At 44.4% G+C, this 21859-nt stretch overlaps 1 protein-coding gene across 7 annotated transcripts in view; it reads left to right on the plus strand.

The window, feature by feature from the left end:
- SLMAP (sarcolemma associated protein) overlaps nucleotides 1-21859 on the plus strand; it is a 1535859-nt gene that overhangs the window by 781617 nt on the left and 732383 nt on the right. For all 7 annotated transcript variants that reach the window (XM_069643684.1, XM_069643683.1, XM_069643687.1 and 4 more), the window contains one exon: nucleotides 467-526. In XM_069643684.1, coding sequence (XP_069499785.1) covers nucleotides 467-526 — 60 coding nt within the window. The remainder of the gene's footprint in view (nucleotides 1-466; nucleotides 527-21859) is intronic.

A 21859-nucleotide genomic window follows, 5' to 3' on the forward strand; every position in this document is an offset into this window, starting at 1 on the left:
TGAAATAGTTATAAAAATGAGTCCCTTTGTGCACAGCGTGACCACATACTAATCATCATATATTTTACTCATTAAGACCAGCTCTAATTTCCAACATTTGTATTAAATTCAGAAGAAAAACTTGTGATATATGTCGTTTGTAAAGTGATTCGTTCTTGGAGCAGTTACATATGCTAATTATATTTTGTATAAGTAGCACAGCATGGAATGAATGTTCTAAAAACAAAATCGATATAGTTATGTGTGCCGATGGTGCCAACATTCCGTTTGTTTTAATGTGAGCGGTGCGACCGTATGTATGAGTCACTTAGCCCGCAGTTGTGAGATGTGTTTTTCAAACTCGGTCGCACTCGATAGGTGGTAGTCTAAGCTTTGGATATGGTCATGGAATGTGGAGCTTTGGGGCGTGTATGAATAACAGCGCTTGTTTCATTTGACCCTGGATTGTATCTTTTCTATTCGGCAGACCAGTTAATAGACGAAGGATCTCTCACCAAAGCAGTAGAAGAAGCTAAGCATTTGAAAGGTAAGTGGCAGACCTAGATGTGTTTTTTTCTGTTTGTGTTATAGAGCGTTTGTGAATATTGAATCTGCTTTCCGCTATCAGTAGGCACGCATTTTGTCATGATGCCTGTGAACATTTTAACAAAAGGTATATGCTGTCTGTTCATTTGAAATAAATGTCCGCTGCTGGAAGGATTACCTTATCCCAGAATATATGTACAGACGGCTTGAAGTTACTCGAGCCTTAGTCCTCTGAGGACCCCAGTTACAATGAATGCCCCATTGTCGAAAGTGCCTGCATTCATTTTTCTTCTAAATAATTTTGTATTTGGCATTATGCCTGTTGCCTTAACATGAACTACTGTAACCCGAGCGTTAGTCTGTTGTGATATAATTTAAAAATAATTCTTTCGGATGTTTATTCTTCAGTAATTTTGATAAATATTTATTTTTTGAGAAATTGACACGCAGAATTTGAAAAATATGTTGAAGTGTTTTATTCACCAAATTACTGGAAGTGAAGGACACAGTCATGCCAAACATGTTTCGTATAGGGAAGGTTAAACTATTCGTGGAAGAATCTATCTGCAGACATGGGAAATTAGTTATATTTGTACTGCTACCTTGACTACCGATTTTAATTGCATCAAACTGTTGGCCTTTTTCTAATGTTACCTCCTATCCGGTTTATCTCAAGGATATGAATTTTGAAAAGCGTACTAAATAGGGCAACAAATCTCAGATTGGCCGTTATGCATTTTACTTTAACAGCAGTCCTGGAACTCTACTATATATGGATTTGTAACATGGAAAGGTCGTGTTTTGAAGCATTGACATCAGGCATTCATACAGCTATGTGCTTTGCTGGAAACGCTGACGACTGTTAGTCATTTTTAGAAACGATGCAAAGAAGTGTGTTTTAGTGCTGCTTTCATTCTTTGAATACTTGGATTCTTTGTTGTATTCATGTTTGTCAGAATGAAAAGTCTTGGGGCCATTTCATTGCCGGGTTTTTGGTTTTCGTTTTTGAAAACGAGTTTTATTAGCAGTGCTAGTTACTGTATTTGTTGAGGTTTGAGCGTACTACAGATGGCAAGCTATATTTGGCTAACGAATGCTATAATGCACAGCTGTGGTATCGTATTGTATTACAAGAGTGGTTTCAGATCACGGGTTCCTTTTTTAGTCTGTAGGCTAATGCAGTGAATTTACATGAATATGCTAGATGGTGAGAACAGATTTATAAATAACCCTTGGTAGACGGAAAAGGATTTTTATTTTTAACTAGTTTGTCACCCTAAGTGGCTGTCTCTGGGTAGGGGACCTACTGTTTATGTGGACCATTTTATTTTCAAAATGTTTGGTCCCTGAACATTTCGCAAGGGGATTGAAACCATGTTCTTTTGAAGTCTATTATTTTTGGCATACAGTTTGTTTGTAAATTGGTGAATATGTTTATTTGTATGAGAATTGACTTTAAGCTAAAATTACTAGACTATGTAATGATTTAGGTTACTTTGAGGTTATCTAATCCAACAAAGTGTTACATGTTTGGCATGACGATATTCATCTGATCAAATGCATTTTAGTTTAATCTTAAAAAGCACAGCTTAATACCTAAAAGGGCATCCTTGCACTGTTCAGATGTAGCCGAAAAAACTGGTTAAACATGTGCCTTAAATAGGAAAAATGTAAGTTTAAATCCCTGTTCTCTATTTTTGTATAGTTGCCTTCTTGTCTGAAGGGTGTCGGGGCTGTGAATTCACACCAGGACAACTTGAAATGAAGGCATGATTACCTTTAATTTTGAGGCAGGGTTTGGAAACTAGACACGTGTTGATTAGAGCTTTACGTCAGGTGTATATACTTCATAGTAGACTCCACTTGCACTACACTTGAGTTGCTGGCATGATTGGGCCAGTGTGCTGCAATGTCAGGGGTGGGTGATGTTGCCCACACCTCATGTTTGGAATTCATGTGTATTTAAACCCCTATACCTTGCGCTCAAAAAGAATTAGAAAATCATTTTCACTTTTAGACTGTTTGCAGTGGGTTGCGTGGATTTTATTTGTGTGATTTTGGTCGTCAGCCGGCACGTGTTTTGACCTCCGATGGTCTTTATGAAGGCTATGTTGTTGTTGGTAGTCGCTGCCTGCTGGCAGTGCTGGGTTGGAAGTCAGTTAAGACTCTTTTCGAGTGCAAAACATCCGGGTTCAAATACGCTCAAAGTACATACTTTGTACATTTAAATTTTCCAGCTGGGGTGGTCTGGAGGGGAGGGTGTTAGGTTATAGGCTGGACAGGATTCCACGAACAGCCAGGGGGTCTACATTGGAAAACAAAAAATCTGCTTTTAGGTCTTTCAAATTTTATCAGCTCTAGTACATCAATGCTTAAACTGCTTTCATACTCTGAGTAGTTGGAGATAATTGAATTCGGCTCACAATCTAGATGTAATGTTTGGGTATGCTCAGCGTAACTGTAAAGCTTCATGCCAAAAAAAGTTTTTATCAGCAGTTGCAGATATAGACTTAAAAAAACAGGGGTTAATACAACTTCCTGAGGGACTCCAGAGCGATTGGGTTTTAGTGCCGATACCTGTTATCTGATGGTTACAGATTGAGCTCTGTCCTTCAAAGTTCCAAGTTCTTGGAAGAATGTTTTCAATTGTGAAACCTGTATTGGAGGAAAACACATTTCAGAGCAAGCATGGTTACTCGGTATCCATCATCACCTTTTCAGAGGTTTCAGATGTTCACAAGATTACAGAAGTTGCTAATTCAACCCAATTCATTTCACTTAAATGTATGTAAGGTGAACATAATTATAAAATTGCTGCTAATGTATAGTTACAGAAACACATCCACCTTCCATCTTTCCAACCTGTTGGAATACTGTGTAACCACAGTTTCACTTACACAAATCCCTAAGACTTTATCTCTGACCCAGCTACACAGATTCAAATAGTCCCTTCTAGTCTAGAACTCCATGATCACCGGGATCATTAACACTGCTAGATATCAAGGCATGCTCGCCTTCACCATCAAATGCAATTATATATTCTACCCCAAATCTAAGATATTGAAAAAAGCAACCCCAAATCTAAGATATTGAAAAAAGCGGTCATCTGTCAGTTAAAGGATCATTTAGCGAGCCATTGTAACTTCTATGTTCCAAACAGTTTCTAGCCAGGGCATGGAACAGGAACTACCATGCTGGCTGTCCGGCCTGAATTCCTTGAGGCAGAGGAATTAGGTTAGGTATACCTTAGTCTGCATTTTAGATCACTCAGTCATTTCCCCCAGTGGACCATGAACACCTGGTCCATAATAGAAGCAGGTAAATGGACTTCAATTGGTTCATCCACATCCTCTGTCAGTTGTCAACCCCTCAACATGGGTCCCTTCCAATACAAAACTTCCCTGACCACAAGTTGGGCACCCCTACGGATTGCCCTCTTTCCTCTTTCATGTAATGTTTATTTGCAGCCTCTCCCAGCACCAAATTCATTACTGCTCTTCTGCAGACAATACCCAGCTGTTTATTATCCGTCTTTCATGCAACCCAGGACAGTTTGTTAATTTGGGCGTCATCCATAAAAATATTTCTAAGGTGTTTCTTCATCCTCCAGATTCCTTATATATTTCTGCCAGCACAGCTTCTTTTCTCTTCTGAGGCTTTCTCACATTGCCTCAGCCTGATACCGCCACGTGCCCTGCACCCAATAGGGCATCAGAACTAGTATATATTGAATCGCTGCGCCCTGTGACCTTGGTTCTTTTTTCCATGCACTCTGCTCACTTTCGGAACACTGCTTTGTAGAAGGGATTTGCTTCTTCTTTTTCAAAGTCCTGCTGAACACTTAGAAGTACTCAGGCTTTAAATCCTCTGCTGACTGCTATGTCAGATGTCCATCTCAGTTCCTCTCAGGATATGTTTTTATTGCCTTGGGAGAGGAGCATGAAACACAAGATTGTGCATCGTGCAAGTCGATGTACCCCAATGTATTTAGAGAACAGAAGGCCAAGTTGTTCACATTTTTCCTCAAGGAGAGGGGTGATATAGACTACCAAAGAAACATCTCTGGTCTGCAAGAGATCTTGTTCCCCTGACGTGTTTTAAAAACATAATTCTACTTCCTCCTCTACAAAGAGTTCCTGTTCCAGGGATTCCTCGCAGGATTGGGCACCTCGGGTATATTTCCCTACCTAACCCTCCACCTCGGAGTAATAGGGGAGGCCTGAAGGTTTAAGATGATGGATGTCTTTTGCCAAGGGCCCGGCTACAGTGATGTCCGAGTACACTGCACTCCGACGAGCTGGAAGACACTCCAGAAAACATTGCAACAGTGCGCTCTTGGGCTCAGCCATGACAAACATTGATAATCTGTCTGGAGGCAGTATCGGTCAATCTGCAGATGTCAGTCTTCCTGGCCCAAATATTTCGTCATCGGACACCTCTGCATGAAACAGTGGCTCAGGGGTTCCTTGGAGTATGGCAGAACAAAATGCTGGATGATGGGGAAAGAAAGGTTTTTGGTTCAGGCATCAATAGGCCTGAGTTTAATTCCTGCCTCCAACTATGACTTAGCCAAATGATCTTGTGGCTTCTGATCTGTTATTTTGGAGGTGGCTTAACACTTCTCTAACTTTGGATGGTTTTGAAGCCCTAGAAGAAGATGGAACAGTGGCTTTTCGTCTGATCGTCCAATTGTGGCTGGATACAGCTGAATGAGTGCATAGAACTATGGCCACTGGAATGGTGTTGCAGAGATATTCTTGGCTGCGACTGTTGGGCTTCGCCCTGGGTGTTCAGACAAAGCTCATAGACCTGCCAATGAATTACCTTAATAGGTTCCGTACCAAGGCAGATTGGTTCCTCCAGAAGTTCCAAACATACTTTTGGTCAAACACTGCATTTCCTGGTTCGGCAAGGGATTCTGGTTCCTTGCCACTCCTGATGCCTGGCCGTACAGGTGGTCTGTCAGGAATACTGATTCTCTTTTGCTAAACACCCTCCAGACTATCCATCGGAGAACCAGTATTTGCTTCCATTCCCCATTATACTGGTTCTTCAGCTTCTGGCCAGAGGGGATGTAGACTTGGTACCCTGCTCAGAACGAGGCAGGGCTGTTATTCCACTTACTTTCTGGTGCCAATGAAGGACAGACTTGCATCCAATCGTCTTCTTCCATTTGCCTATAGACAAGAAGCATACCAGTTCAAGGTCCTGCCCTTTGGTTCATCTTCTGCACCAAGGTCTTCACCAAGTGGCACACCTTGGAATGGGAGGGTGGGTGGGGGGGCCATAGTCGTTCCTTATCGGTACGACTGGCTTGTCCAAGCTCACTCCCCATACCAGGCATGAGCAAATTCTTACTGGCTGTGCAGCTTGTTGCACAGCCTGTGCTTCTCCCTGAACTTCAGGAACTCTGAAGTTTCATTGCAGTCTTGGACTCGCCCCTGTGCAGGGCCTTCCCGCCCGAGGATCGAGCGGATAACTTCTTCAAGATGATGCATGTCTTCCTGTTGCAGTAAACTGTTCCTACCATGGTTTTTCTGTGCTTGCTGGATCCTATGGTCTATTTCATACTTGTAGTGCGAGAGGGCCAGCTACAAATGGGGTTGCTACAGTGGCTTCAGTTGTCAGTGGTCTCAGTTTCAGAGACGCACCTAGGATCCTCTTCAGGTCTCGGCGAAAGTTTTCAAAGACCTGGAACGGTGGTCCCAGAGAAACAACCTACTGAAAGGGGCATTGTTTCAACAACCCTGGCACAACTATCTCTAATCAAACATGCATCCTTGAATGGCTGGGGTGCTCACCTACAAGACCTGATGTTGAGCGACCTATGATCTCCATCAGAATGCAATGAATACATCCATTTTCTAGAATAAGAGCACTCGGCCTGTCCCTGGTTGCCTTCTTTCCTTTAGTACAGGGAAAGACTGTGCTCCTCCTGATGGCAAATGCAGTAACAATGCACTACTTCAATAAACTTCAAACCGCTGGTTCTCTGGAGGCTAGGGCTATTCCGGTCTACACTGATTTTTTAAATAGTTTGACTGCTTCTGGAGAAGGTGCTACCCGGATTTGCTGGACATGTACATCTGCCCTCCCTGGCGCATTCCTCAGATAGCAGACTGCCTTCCCAATTGGACGTCCGAATCCTACTTCTGAACTACCTTCATGCTTGACTGCTGAAAGGTTGAGGTATAAGGATTAGGATTTGTCAGAGGACATCCTGGGCATGCTCCTCTCTGCTAGGACCCCCCCGCCCCAACAAATCAATTTGTGTGTTTTCGGCATGGTGCCGGGAGAGGAGTCTGGATATTTTACCTCTTCTACTTTCTTTGTTCTTGATTTACTGGTTTCTTTGGTCCAGATGGGCCTGCAGATTGGCACTATGAAGAGATATCTCACTTCCATTTTGGTTTTCAAAGGGACCCCTGAGCATGGATCTTTTTCACGTTCCCCATTGTCCTTTAACTCCTGTGAGGTCTATGTAATCAGTTTCCCACATGTCCGTTTATTCCATCATGGGACTTAAATTAGGTGTTCATGTTTTTCCATGTCTTCTCCATTTGAACCCCGATTCTCTGATTTAATATTTCTCACCCTTAAGGTGATTTTCCTGGTTGCCATCGGAGAGTGAGGCCATCCTTCCTCCTGAAAGTGGTCTCATATTTCCATCACTCACAAAAGATACATATTCCTGTTTTTTTCGTCTGCCTCACCTTCCAAGGAAGAGCAATGATTCCATTGGCTGGATCTGGTGCAGGGCCTCAGCTTCCAAGTCTTTTGCACGAGAGCATCCTTTAAAGACAACCAGCTTTTGGTTGGTTATGCTGGTTCCTGTGGTGGCAGGGCTGTGACCAAACAAACCCCGGTCAGGGAAGATCATCCTTTGCACCTAGGAATGCTACACTGTTGCTGGTGAGAATATGCCGGACTGTCTCTAGCGACATACCAGTTCTGGCTGCCCCCTCATCTCTGCAATGTGGAGTCCCTGTTATGGACATTGGCCAGGCGCTATGTAGGCATCTTTGCACACACTTCCTCAACATTACTGCTTGGATTCTGTCTCATGGTAGGACTATCCTTCAGAGTTTTCAAGTTGGTGACCTGGCCATCCTTTTTTCCTTAACTACTTACTGCTATGGGAGTCTAACAAAGATGAGTAATACACTGGAGGGAGAAAGCCATTAGAAGAAAATATGTGCCCCTCTGTAATGTTCTTTTCCCGAAAAGGGGTCTGTGGGAGGAACCTGCATCAGGAAAAATATTAGAATTTTTTTTTGTTCCTGGTTTGAATGCTATCATTTCGAATGGATTGTGTCCTCCCACATATTCCTTATCTTTGATATTTCCTAATATCCAGCTTCCTGCGTCGGAAAAAAGTTTTCCCCAGTAGAGGGCGCTGTGCGTTGAAGCCTGTCGGGTCGACGGGCCTCGGAGTCCTGTGTGCCGCTGTCAACGTAATCACAGGTATCGGTAGTGTTGGGGAGAATTCTCATTCTATGGCTCATTTCCCTCACCTAGCGAGTCCCCCAGCAGCTTTGCTGGATTTCTGTACATTATTTTTTCCACTTATTAAGAGCGAGTCTTTTTCCCACTCTTACATGTGTTTTGCCCTGTGTGTTTCTACTGTTTGTGTGATCTTGGGCTCTGGAGCACACCACTCCATGAGCCCCACTTTTGTTTGGTGTGTGTTACACAGCACCTTCAGTGCAGTGACACAGGGTTGCCTTTGAGACTTCCCACTGACTCCATTTTTCTGGGGCTCACTACTGTCCCCCAGAAACAGGTAAAGTTGCCATTTACTTTATGTAGTCCTTTAAAACTACAGAACCAGTACAACCCATCTTACATGGAGTACTGGAAAGCGTTAATTCCTATCCCTTTTTGTCTGTGCCTCTCTGAGCTTTGTTTTGCTCTTTTAACATTTAGACTTGGCTGGTGGCAGTGGTATCTACCCTAACTTTTCTACTGCGATTATACTATATAAACGTGGTATTGTTCCAGGCCATTATATTAGCCTCGAACATAAACCTGCTTGACCAAATACTCTTTCTTTTGGCTCCGGTCGGGTTTATTCGCCATTTCTTTTTGTTAAAGTCCTTCTTGTGTTTTACTTTGCGCGGCAAACTAGGTTTGCCTTCTTTGTTCACCGTCTTTTGGCGGGCTTCTGCAAAGAAGCCCTCCTCTTGGCGCTTGGGTGTCTAGGTGGGCTGTATGTGAGGGAGGGGTGTAATCTCCCCCTGTGCAGTGTATCCTAGGAAACCCCAGTCTTACTTTGCCATGATTGGCTGAGGTGGTTGTCCAGGCCGGACAACCCCCCTGCTGCGTGATTGACAGCCAGGCTGTTTGAATGGGGGATTTTCGCAATAAAAGGCAGGACTCTTGGGCTAGAAGTCAGTCGCCACTGGAACTACAAGAAACCGAAGAGAAGCAGAGAAGAAGACGGCTGCTGAAACTACCGAGTTCCGGTGAAGCCCTGCTGCAGTCCTGAGTTATCTACCCTTCAACGACCAGAGGAGATCCAGTGCGGAGTCTTCTTCCCTTGACCCTGGTGGGGTCAACCATCTCATCTTCCACAGCCAGAGGATCCTCTTCGTGGTCGAAATCGCTGCACCCTGCTGTAGTGGTCAGGATAGCCATCTGATGAGCCTCTCCTGTTTTAAAGGAGCACACCTTTTATTCACTGTCGCTGCTGCTGGCCTCATCCCTGGGTAGTGCAGCTCACTCCAGACGTCCTTCTTGTCCCCACGACTGAAGCTCCAGGAACTGAGAGTCTGCCGGAAACTACCAGGAACAACTGCCGAGGCACCAGCTTCTTCAAAGAATAAGGTACTGTGTCCAGCTTCGAGGAACTAGGGTGAACCCTTGTCTCCTCATCCAAGGCTTGCCCTTGTCTTCCTTCCCTCTTATAACGTTTGCTTCCTATGTTGACAATATCAAAGTACTCCTGGCAACGTTGAATCGTGAACTGTCTGTGTGTTCCTCGACAACAGGAACCCGGTTCCACTTTACACTGGCGCAGGCCTATTGACTTATATTTTCCGATCAGCAAGTGTTCTCTGATTGTCTGCCTTGACGAAAGTATTGCTTTTGATTTTTGCCCCCAACTCTCTTTTGTTAACTCTGGTGCTAAGTGTGTTTTTACCCCGGTAACATTTCTGTCCGCGGATACGCTTATCTTTCGTAAGACCGAACTGTCAAAAAGTGATAGCATATGTATTCCCGGTAACATCTTTTGTTTCACTACACCGGTCCGTCAAATCATAAGGTACTTACCTTGAGTTGTTCTGCACAACCGGAATTGGTTGTGTGTAGTGTATTTAACGTGTGGTTTTAATTTAATCGAAGTGAACGGTTTTACGAACAGATGGTCTAGAATTAAATGTACTTTTACTTTTCAACCAAAAACCTTGAGTCAGTGTTTGCTTGAGTCATAGGTATTGTGGCCCTGTGTGTAATTTCTACTACTTTTCATTTTCTCTTGAGAAGTCTGGCTGCTCCGCTACTGCTACCACTTTAACAGTGTAGTACAAGCTTGTACCAAAGGTGAACTTGTATTGCCACTTGTGGTATTAATTGTGTGTAGTGGTCCCTAAGGGCACTGCACAGGATTCTGCCCAACAAGTAGCACGCGCGGCATCGGTTGCACTGTTAAGTTTTGTGGCTTGTCCCGGCTTGAGTAATGCAACGTTCGGTTCCGTGTATTCATCGATTTTCTTCAAATTTCCTGTGAAAATGTCCACTCGTCTTCGAGATGGTCTCCTCATGGGCTCAATCTACGCCTCGGTCCAGTTTAAAGAAATGCTGTGACTGCGGGGCTAAACTGTCCATGGCAGATCCACACAGGGTCCGTCTGTGGTGCCTTGGGGCAGAGCATCTGTGTTCTGAATGCGACAAATGCATGTCAGTGATGGCTAAGGGCTTGGGTGAGCGCAGAGTGAAGTTGGAGAGAGGTAAGTCTCAGAAATCCAGTACACCGTCCAAACGCAAATCTTCCGATGAGTCGAGGCATTTGTCTCCTCGTCATAGAAAACACTCCCGATCACATTGTTGAAGTGGATTGCATCATTCTTCTGCTTCAAGGCATGGAAAGAAAAGGCGCCATAGGTTGCCATCCACCTCATCCTCTAGTTCTTCAGAGAGGGTCATTAGTCCCTCCAAATACAGTACCCCGGCACAGTCGGAGGAATTCCGAAAAAGTATGTTAAAGGTGTTCGAGAACGTGGGCTTGCCCCCCCTCGAAGACAACCAGAGTCGAGAGAGAGCCTCCGTGACGCACAAGAAGTCATCACCATCGACCCATAGAGCAAAGCGCAAGAGTGCGTCATCGATGCCCCTTGCAACTATCGAAGGAGAAGCCATCGACGCCTTGTGTCTCGATCTCCACAACGCCGTACAAGATAGTAACTTCAACGCTTTTGTTGAAGACGTCGACATTGTGTCGATCCCATCGACCACTTCAGAGAAGTCGAAGCAGTTTACAATTTCTTAGAAGCAGTTGACATAATCATCGATTTCGACAATTTCGGCCCCAATTATGACATCTATAGCTCCTTCTTCCACCTTTGAGCAAAATTATACACCTCAACCTCGTTCAGAATATTTCAAAACACTCTCCTCAATCTAGGAGGAATCAGAAACATCTGATGAGGAAAGACCTTTTGGTCTTGAATATGGGACACCTTCTGCTCCAGAAGAACTTGTGTCAGAAGAATCCCGAATGAAAATCTGCAGGACTCTGCGCATGAGGCAAGTGGCATTGACAATTCCCCTGAAGTAGAATTTGGTAGAGGATCAGAAGGCAATTATATATTGCTTATGACTAGAGTGATGGAGTACCTGGGGTGTTCAAGGTCCACACCTGTTTTCTAACTTGATGACTTAACTGATATACTCGACAAAAGACCACAGGAAGACCCTATTGTCCCATTTCACAGAGCTCTACATAAGAAATTATCTTCCAACTGGGAAACACCTAAGGTTATCCCTGCAGTTAATAAAAGATTAACAGCTAAATATAGAGTATCGGCTTCGGGCCCTCTATCTTTCAAAGCACCCAACACCAGAAATCCTGGTAGTACAGGCTGCAGCCTCTTCTGGCAAGCAAAATGCCTATCCCACAATACCGCAAGGTGGGGGATGACAAGAAATATGATAACATGGCCAAGAAAGTTTTTTCGGCCGGTATTATGGTGTTAAAGTCTGCAAATGCCACATGTACGCTGGTGAGGTTTACCCACACCCTTTGGGATTGTATTTCAATGGCAGCTGACAATATCCCCGAAGGGAAGGAAAGGGGCGGTTTATTGAAACTTATCAACTATGGAAAGGACGCTATTTCCGAATTGCTCCAGACCGGTTTCGACTCTGTTGACAGCATCAGCTGAGCCATGGCGGCTAGTCCAGTAATCCACAGGTTTGCGTGGTTGCGGAATTCAGGATTTGCCCCAGGCGTACAGTCCAGATTTCTCAACATGCCCTTTGACGGCACACGTCTATTTGGAAGTAAAGCTGATGAGTTTGGAGAAGCTGCAAACTTCCAAGGTGGCAGCTAAATCCCTTGGAGCTGCTATAAGGCAAACACCAAACCGCCCCATAGGTGCGCCCTGGAGGGGTTTATCCTTTCTCTGCTATTCTGCATTCGGAAGAGGCAGAGGACAGCCAGCTCTGTCAGGTGTCATGACCCACGTTTGAATCATTATGCTACATTTGGTGCCGTGGGCTTAGAAAATCCAAGATGGCCGAAAAGCCCACATTTGTGCCAGAATCCAGGAAAACCGCGCAGTTTTTGCGCACACCAAAATGGTTGCCTGACCTGCCACCCACCAGTGCGAGCGTGAGGGGCCAGAAGCGCCATGAGTGAAACGTGGTGCCAAAGGAAAAACAGCAGTGCCTGTTTTGAAATCACCTTTATTTCTCTGAATGAAAGCTCAAAATGCCTATTTCAAGCATCGCAAGATATTCAAAAATCTTACTGAATACCAGCAGACATCTGGCAGAATGAAGTCTTGTGTGCATACAAAATCTGGAAAGATGAAGCGCCTAAAATAATGTTCATAACAAAACTGGCTGAGCTGTGGATGTCAGCAGCTTAAGTGAAATTGGACTTAAAGCCACTAAAATCGAAATGTTTAAAATAAATGAGTGATTTACTTTGGAGTGTCACATAGGTTGCAACTGTTTAAATGTCATAGTTTTGAACTTGGAATCAGCGTTCTAACTGCATGTGTCAAAATTGTAAGTTTGATTTGAATGGAGAAAAATGGGAACAAAAGTGACATTTGGCTGAAGCCTGGCTTAAAGAGATTGAATTCTGCCCGGCAACTACCCACGACAGGAGTTGAAACTTGCCCAGCAACTGCATTCACAGGCCTGGCCTGTCTTCTCCTGCCCCCACCAAACGGAGATTACACCTCTCTGATTGAATTAGCGGAGGGATACCTGAGACTGCAGGAAACAGAACAATTAACTTTCCTTGGCTCAGGCAAATGCTAAATCAGGGGGTCGTAAATGGCTTCCTCCCGGAAGGAAATAGGAGGGGCACTGCCTCTTTGAGCCAGCCGAGCTTGGAGGCGGGGACAGACAGAAATGCCCCCTTGTGCTTTGGAACCTAAACCACCCCCTTCTGGGCCAGAGCCTAATTTTAAAAAGATGGATAATTCATAGTACAAAATTGTCAAAATTATATCAATAATATCATTATTCCTGTGATTTTTCTGTGCACTTTTTAAGAGGTGTTAGGATTCTGTGGTATATTCTGGGGGGGTTATAGCGGAAAATATGGTATTACTCCAAATGTCTGTATATATTCCTTGCGCACATTTGTGTAAATTCTGGAAAAGTTTAGAGGTTGTGTTCTGGATGAAAAGCGCAGAATTCTGTCAGAAGTGGACACAACATCTTACAAAGACAGGGATCGGATGGTTTGGCGCTACAGAAAATATGTTAAATGGACATATAATATTAGAGAAATTGTACATTGATAAATATGCATTTGGATCAAAAATAGATTTGTGTGCAAAGTGACAAGGGGAGTGTTCTTTCTGCATGCCATAAAAATGAGGCCTGATGACTCGCAACTCAGTTCTCCAGTGAGAGCACAGAAAATCTTTTAACCTATTAGGATCCTCAGAGGGTTGGGCATAGAAGGTCAGCCTTCCCACCCATTTTCAAAAGGCATAAAAGGAGCCACTGAGACCCATGTAGGGACATTCACTTTCCACTTTCTTGCGAAGCACTTTGCCGCACGACTTCCAATCCAGACAATATCCAGAGACCAGAACTTAGAATTCAGACTCCAGAACTTGAAGCAGAGAGGCCAATCCAAAGCTGAATCCTTTTCAGCAGAACTCAAAATCTTTTGCAACCTGATTTTCAACAGCCGGGCAAGCTGTTTTGCTTCTGGATAGAAATCTGTGCCAGAACCAGACCGCTGTATCCAGACCGCTGTGCAGTGCCGCTAGCAGACCAGACCACACCGCTGTGCAGTGCCGAGACCAGAACCAGAGATCCAGACCAGAGAGCAGAGCTGACCCAGATAGCTGTGACTTCAGAACCATTCGCCGGAAGTCCAGTCCTAACCTGACCAGATCTTGACGGCCTAGTTCAAATTTATAGTGTGAGTACTCAGCCAGAACTGTGCAAAACCAATCTCTTAGTTTAAAATAATCTAATTCAAACCATTTCCACCTATTTAGAACTGCATCATAGAAATCGTGTGTTCATTCTGTGATTTCAATGCTGTGAAATTGTCATTTGTCATTCTGAGCTTTACTTTAATTTCGAGAATCTACCTCCACTAAATTGTCCGTATGGCGGAGTTCGGGCACGAGTTCAGTCTCCCGCAGAACTCCTTGTGTTTGGACCTCTGTGAGGAGCTGCTGCTACTGTTCTTGTTTCTGCGTGGTGTTCCTTTAATTCCTTGGACCAGCCTACAAAAACTATGTGCAAGCGTGGAGCGCAGCGCGGAGTTCGGAGATGAGTTCAGTCTCCCACAGTCCGCCGCACGTCCGCCAGAGCCCCCTGCACGCCAGGGCGCCTCCGTTAACAGCCCGAGCCGCTGATTAATCAGTGCAATATAGTGACTGTGAGGGAGGGCCCGCAGACTCGGCATAAATCATTGCTATCCCGAAGGAAGCTGCCTCAGAGACTATCTAAGGAGGTAAGCCTGGTCGACTTGTCTGTTCCAAATGACTCAATTGTTTGTATTGACAATATAGATAACATAGACAATACGGGTGACTTGGAGGCTGCCAGTCGATTGTTGAGAGGCATAGTGCCTTCGCTAGCCTCTTTGTCCCAGACACCATTGGGTCACCCTTCCATGAGAAATATACACACTGGAAAGGAATGCAGTTTAATTCATCAACGTGTGTGCTCTGAAAGCTCTGAAAGCCGCCCCGTGTTGAACTGGATACTGTATTTTCGCCTTCGGTATACATTGATGCCAGTGAGGTCGCCTTAATTTCCCCCTTTGAATTAATTGACTCCGACCTTTTAGCAATCAACATTCCAAATGTCTTATCTCAGACAAAAGTGCTGTTGCTCCCCCCCCCCCCCCCCCGGTTGAAAAAAGAAGCCTCGGAGCGCAGTTTGCATCTTCATCTCCAATGCCTTCTAACGCAAAAAAAAACACGCTGGTGCCTTGAACAGCGCATGGCACATAGAAGGCTGGCAGTCTTAATTCATTTTATGAGCAAAATCTGGGGGGGTGGGGGGGGAAGTGTACCGATTCCTTGCCGACTCTAAGTGCAGTTGAAAATGCCTCAGTTGAGGGAAAAGACTCTAGCCAAACGGCTCTACCTGAAACAGACGCAACAAATGCCTTACACACCCTGCCGCTCCAAAAGTTGCAGGATACTCCCGAAAGTATGACATCGATTGAAACTGCTTCTACCGAACTTTCAGGGCGTGAAGCGAGGTTGGCTGCAAGGTTAAAAGCCAACTTTTTGGCAACCTATGAACGTCTAAATGACAGTTTTCGGCAAAATCAAATGGCACACACAAACAGAAAGGAAGCCGCCGATTACAAATCATTAGGGAACTTAGCCTGTAATATATCAAATGGATCTGAGGGATCGTTGTCAGTCTTGAACAACTCTATACATCAAAGATCTTATGGAAATTTGGAGTCTTTAGGGACTAAGGACGTAGAGACGAGGGCCGTAATGAGTAACTCAAAGCTGGTTGGCCTGCCAAAGGAAAAGAGTGCCTCCGCCAGAGCGAAAGAGGTGGCTGCAGAAGAAGAGACATGAACATCCCTCTAAAAGCTCCCTTTCCACGGCAGCAGGAATTCAAATCCATAATAATGTTTTGGCTGCAACATCGATTGCCTTACTGCCATTTATGAAACTGTATGAATCTCTGCATGACGCTGTGTGTGATCCGATGTCTCTTTTGGCTGCTGTAAACGCAAAGATCTCAACGCTTGAATCCTTCTCGCAAGCAATTGTTCACAGACTAGATAGCAAAGCCGATACATCCTTAAAATGGCAAAGTAGAGTGTGACCTTGCTCGTCAGGCAAATGGAGATAAATCGTCTCTAACTGATGCAGTAATTGAGTGCACAAAAAGGATGTGTCATAATATTCCAACAAAAATACGAATGGGAATTGGAGGGCTTGACGATCTGCCCAGGAAAATACCAATGCCAGAAGTAACAACTGGAAAGTCTGGTCCGGTCCCAAAATCCTCCCTTGTGCCCACAGGATTGATTGGCCATAGTACGGTCCCAGTGTGTCCAGTTGATGGGCCAACTGAAACCGAAAAGAACGTCCTTGTAGTACGGTACACGGGCATCAAGACAAGTGAAGCAAGCGAGAGTCAAATGCCGCGTGCACAGAACACCTCTTTGTTCCAGCAGGAATCACCCGACCATATCAGCAATGGCATTGAGCCGGCAGCAACGTCGGAGCCGGAGCAAATACTTGGGGGTCGGCCACTAGTGCAAGGGGCGGCGAAAGTTCTCAGGTAATCTAACAGAGATACTTTTGTTTGGGATATTCAACAAGTCCACAACGACAGAGAAAGTGAGTGAAAATCAACCCCTGAAAAAAAAGAGCGGTGAAAAAAAATAAATCTGACACGTCCGATCCAGAGGCAAGTAGCCAAACGTGCTCGTACAACGGGCAGTAAAAAATGTATACTGAATCTTTCAACGCAGCCACATCCGTCCATGTTTCTCCGTTCTGTGAAGTCAAAGGAGGCTCCAAGTAATTCTAAACATGAAGCTGAAACATCGACGACGGCGCCTCATCACTGCCTAAAGAGAGCAAGGGCAAGTTCAGAGTGTGACGACGAAGAAATATGAGTCATCCATCAATTTGTGAATTTTCAACATATTCAATTGACGATGAAGAGGCAAATGCAGTTGCTGTTTCTACAGAGGAAGTTTTATTAGGTGTTTTGGGAAAGGCCAAAGATTGTCATCCCCGGTTGGATGCTCCGAGGGTGATCCCATCACAAGTAAGTGGTACAGCAATAAAAAAAACAAAAAAAATAAAGATGTTCCTACCTTTGTCCACAAACAAGGAAAAAAATGAGCCGACTAGTAAATTGCCAGTTGCTTCTGCTCAGCTAAATGCCATATGTGGCAAACTAAATCCGAAATTAACAAGAGCGCAAGCCGAAAAACAGAACAGAGGTTCCAAAATTAAGATCACAAAATCAAATGCCTCAACTGACAAAGGTCCTTGGAAAATACAAATCAAAAATGCTTTGCCAGAACAAAAAGAGGTAAATCTGAACCGACGGAACATATTAAAACTTTTACAGTGCATCCCAACTCTGCGAGCTATCAAATCAGATGACATAGCGGTAGTTGAGTACATGTCTGAGGACCATCTGGATTGGGTCAACTTACATCTCAAATCGAGAACGCTAAGGTTAGCCGTAAAGGATGCTGCTGACGACTTTCTGTTCTTCGGTTTTGAAGTATTGAGTGCCGACGACCATGACGAAGAAAGCACACCCTCCCCGTTTGTGGAACAAACCGAGAATGAAAAACGAAGAAAATAACTCTGGGCTCATCTGAGGATAAAGCGCTCACCATGCCCAAAGGACGATATTCAATCTGGTCAATAGCTCAGCGTTGATCGCTCGGATGGCAATAATCAGTTATTATCATGGAACACCCAAGGTTTTTCCCACCTTTTTGATGGAAAATGGAAATTAGCAGACCAAATCTCTATCATATGTCTACAAGAAACATGGCTGCGTGAATGTCCGGCGTGTGATGGCTATACAGTTCTTCTCAACCCGGCTGGAAAGAATGTATTCGGCCAGCCTTTCTCTGGTTTGATAACAATGATAAAAAACAGCGATGAATGGAAGATCCTATCAACCAAGAATCCAAACATGTTTGTACAAGTAACGACCATTCAAAATTCTAGGACTACAAACCCTTGCTGGCATGTGATATTGATAGTCAACATTTATTGGAACCCTCAATGATCTCACAATCAACATTCATTGCAGTGGTTGTGTCTGCAGTTGACGAATGTGTACTATCATATAATGAGCCTATAATTCTAATATGTGGGGACTTTAACTATGCCTGGGTGAACAGGCCAGTGATAAAAAGTATAACATCTGGATCAAGGAGCAATGTTCAGATACAGGACCGTGGTGCACGATGGTCCAAGGAGATGGCCCTTAGAGACTGCTCTATGCTGAATGATTGTGTACGTGGAGACATCCCCCCAGGTTTTACCTGGAAGCGAGGCGAATCCATGAGGACACTCGATGACATATGGGTGTCTAGGAACTTTTTAGCCCAAGTAACAGCCCTAAAAGTCATAAAGACCGAAAAGAGCGACCATGACGCCTTGATGTTGTACTGGCTGAAAACTCCAAAAAAAGCTTCGATAAAATACTCAGAGGATCACCATAAACAATGGAGCAAACAGATTACGCCTGAATGCACCTCAGTTGGCACTGATGAAAACTAGCTTTGCCAATGCAAACTTAACTACTTCGAGGATAAACTATACACTGTTACTACATCAATTCAAAGTGAGGAGCAAAACCAGAATGGGAAACGATGTCGAAACAAAACATACTTTTAATCCGATAATAAGACGAGAAAAGCAAAAACTTTGGTACGACATAAGGCTCCTAAAAAAAGATCTCTCTCCTAGTGCCAGCAAGCAAATCCAAAAACGAAGACAGCGCTCCCGAAACTGGATGAAATCCTTTAATTTGAGTCGGGTACAAGACCAAGCCGAACAGATGCTTAAACTAATCTTGCAAAAAGATAGCAGACATGTATGGGAGATCATCAATACCGGTAGCATCAAACATACCTACTCAATGTCAAATGGAGTAACGGGCAAGCTGGGTGGAGCATTTTATGAATATATTTGACGACCACAACTGTATTGAGGTTCCCCCATTATCTCTAACTTCTGAATCGCTCGTTCAATATCTTCCTCTGAGTCTGCCACATTCCATCTTCCATCAGTTAAAGTCCTCAAGGGCAGCTGGCCATGATGGTATATCAAATGTCATGTTGAAAACTCACAGCTCCGAATGGGCCAACCTGATGAGCATCCTTTTTGAAAGAATTGCACTGGAAAGAAAACTGCCTGAATCCTGGTCTAAGGCAGTAGTCGTACCGATATTTAAAAAGGGTAATCGGGATGATCCCAACAACTATTGCCCAATTGCCCTTTTGGATACTATCTGAAAGGTATTTGGTTCCTTTCTCCAGAAACGACTTGCACGCTGGGCCGAAGAGGTCGCAGCGGTTGACCAACGACAAACCGGCTTTACAAAAAGAGTGGGGGTTGAGCTTAATTTGGTCCTTCTGAATTGCCTAAAACTAGACACGTTGAGGCGGAAAAGAAAACTGTACATCGCCTTCATTGATCTGAGTCAGGCATTCAACAGTATCAACCGCAACCTTTTGTGGAAGAAGCTGCACGGTTGGAATTGTCCAAGCGAGTTGCTGTCACCATTGATTGCGTTACACTCTAAGACATCTATCAGAGTTCGGCTAAATGAGCAAAGCGAATTATCTGATGAGATTCTCACAAAACGAGGAGTGAAGCAGGGTTGCCCTTTAGCAGCCCAACTATTTAAGCTCTTCATCTCTGACCTGCCACTATCATTAAATGATCTAAGGGTCTTCCCCCGTTAGTAAATGGGCAAAAGATAAGTTGGGCTATCTACACCGATGACATCATTCTTAGGGATTCCGCTCCAATTGGATTGCAGCGACTGCTGAATGCGCTACAACATTATTGTATGCAAAATGACCTATGCATCAATATCAAAAAGTCTAAAATTGTTGTGGTTGGTCAAAGCAAACTAAAGAGATCAAGCAAATTTGCCTGGAAGACAAACAATGAACTTCTCGAGGCAAGAGTATTCGATACGTAGGTGTTTTTGTTTAACACCAATACGAGAGTGGGATTGGTCACAAGACCTGGTGGCCCGTATGAAAATGTTTGCATTGCAAGGGGCAAAACTGCATGCAGCATATGGAAAATTTACCTTGAAGCCAGTCCTAACATTTTATCTTCAAAAAGTAGTTCCTGTGATAACCTTTGGAAGCGAAACAAGCTGGAACATGCCACAAGATCGATCTGTGGGACAAGCTCGAAGGGAAATTCTGGCGCAAAGTCTTGAGATTACCAAACAGCTCTCCAATAGTGGCGATACGCTACGAGTTATGTATAGAGTCCCTTTACGGATCCGTTTTGTGGAAATCAATTTCCAACTTAAGGAAAATGCGGCTGGAGACAGTAGTAAAACCATAAGAAATTTTACACTCCGCACCAGAGCATCCAACTGCTTTTCTATTGAAGGAGTGGGAGTAAAAACTTCTTCTCTTAATAGACAATGCTGGTGTTTCTTTTGAGACAGTACTATTACGACCTCAAGTTGCAAAAAAGAAAATCCAACGACAAAATTGGATAAGAAATGAAGAATGCCGAAACAAACTGGCATCCTCTTTGGACCTTGGAAGCGCTTTAAACAAACTTGACGCAATCCCCAAATACTTTGAGAAATTTCCATCATGCTATCATCGGAACATGTTCCTGCGACTGCGACTCAACCTATATAAAACAAGGCAGATACAGCTGCTGAGGCGCGATCTGCTTGTACAGATGCCACAGTGCCGTTTCTGTAAGCATGACTCAGAATCTGTGAAGCATCTAATCCTGGATTGCGAAGCAATCACAGCACAGCGTAGTTTACATCTAGCACGCTTTGCACCCTTGTCGGGAAACATGGACGCATGCTGGGGTTACCTGATTGCAGGATCCAACACTCGGTTGACTTGTGCAATAATAAACTTTATGGATGTCCTGAAGATAAACACGGAGTGACATTTTTTAACTCATCTAACGAAGGAAGGAATTGGAATTGTAAATGTAACAGTTTTTCTTTCGAAGGGATTGTGTCCTCCGACGTATTCCTTATCTATAATATTTGTATCTCCAGCTTGCTGGCCTCGGAAAAATATTTCCCAGTAGGGGCGCTGTGCGTCGACGTCCGTCAAGTAGGTGCTCCTCGACGGCCACCGTATCGACGCCAACGTCATTATGCCTATAAAGGGCCACGCGCAGCGTCCGTTGCTCAGTTCCGTTTTTCCGCGCTTCGTGTGCCTCGGAATACCGTTGCTCAGTTCATCAGTCGATATATATTCATATTTCCTCGAGAAAACCGACTCGTACTCGATGGCTTCCTCCTCCGACCCGACGACTCCTCGGTCCGGTTTCAAAAAATGCCGAGACTGTGGGAAGAAAATGTTGTTGACGGATCCTCACAGGATCTGTTTGTGGTGTCTGGGAATCGAACATCAGTGTTCGGAGTGTGAGGAATGCCTATCCATGACAGCGCAGACCTTGAAGGAGCGTAAGGGGAAGCTCGAGAGAGGTAAGTCGATTTTAATTTCCTCGAAAGTTTCCGCAGTAGAGTCGAGACATTTGTCTCCTCACCGTCGAAAGCATTCTCGGTCTAGGTCTCGAAGTGCCTCCCACCACTCGTCGAGGTTTAGACACTCGAAAACAAGACGAAGAAGATCCCCTTTATCGTCGTCTTCTAGGTCCTCTGAAAGAGTAAATTGCCCCACTAAACACAGCTCTCAAGCTGAGTGGGAGGAATTCAGAAAAAAGATGCTAAGGGTCTTCGAGAAAGTGGCCTCGTCCCCCTTGAAGTCAGCTGAGGGTGATACCCCGGGTGAAAAGCCCAAAAAATCTAAATGCCGCGAGTCGAAGCACCCGACGAAAGTCGACCCGAAAGCGCCATGAGCCATCGGGAAGTAAAGCATCTTCGACGTCATCGTCGAAAGCCCCTTCGAAGCATAGATCGACGCCGTTATTGAAGGGTT

Source organism: Ambystoma mexicanum, chromosome 2p (genome assembly GCF_040938575.1).
Source record: "Ambystoma mexicanum isolate Mex_15411 chromosome 2p, UKY_AmexF1_1, whole genome shotgun sequence".
Taxonomy (NCBI): domain Eukaryota; kingdom Metazoa; phylum Chordata; class Amphibia; order Caudata; family Ambystomatidae; genus Ambystoma; species Ambystoma mexicanum.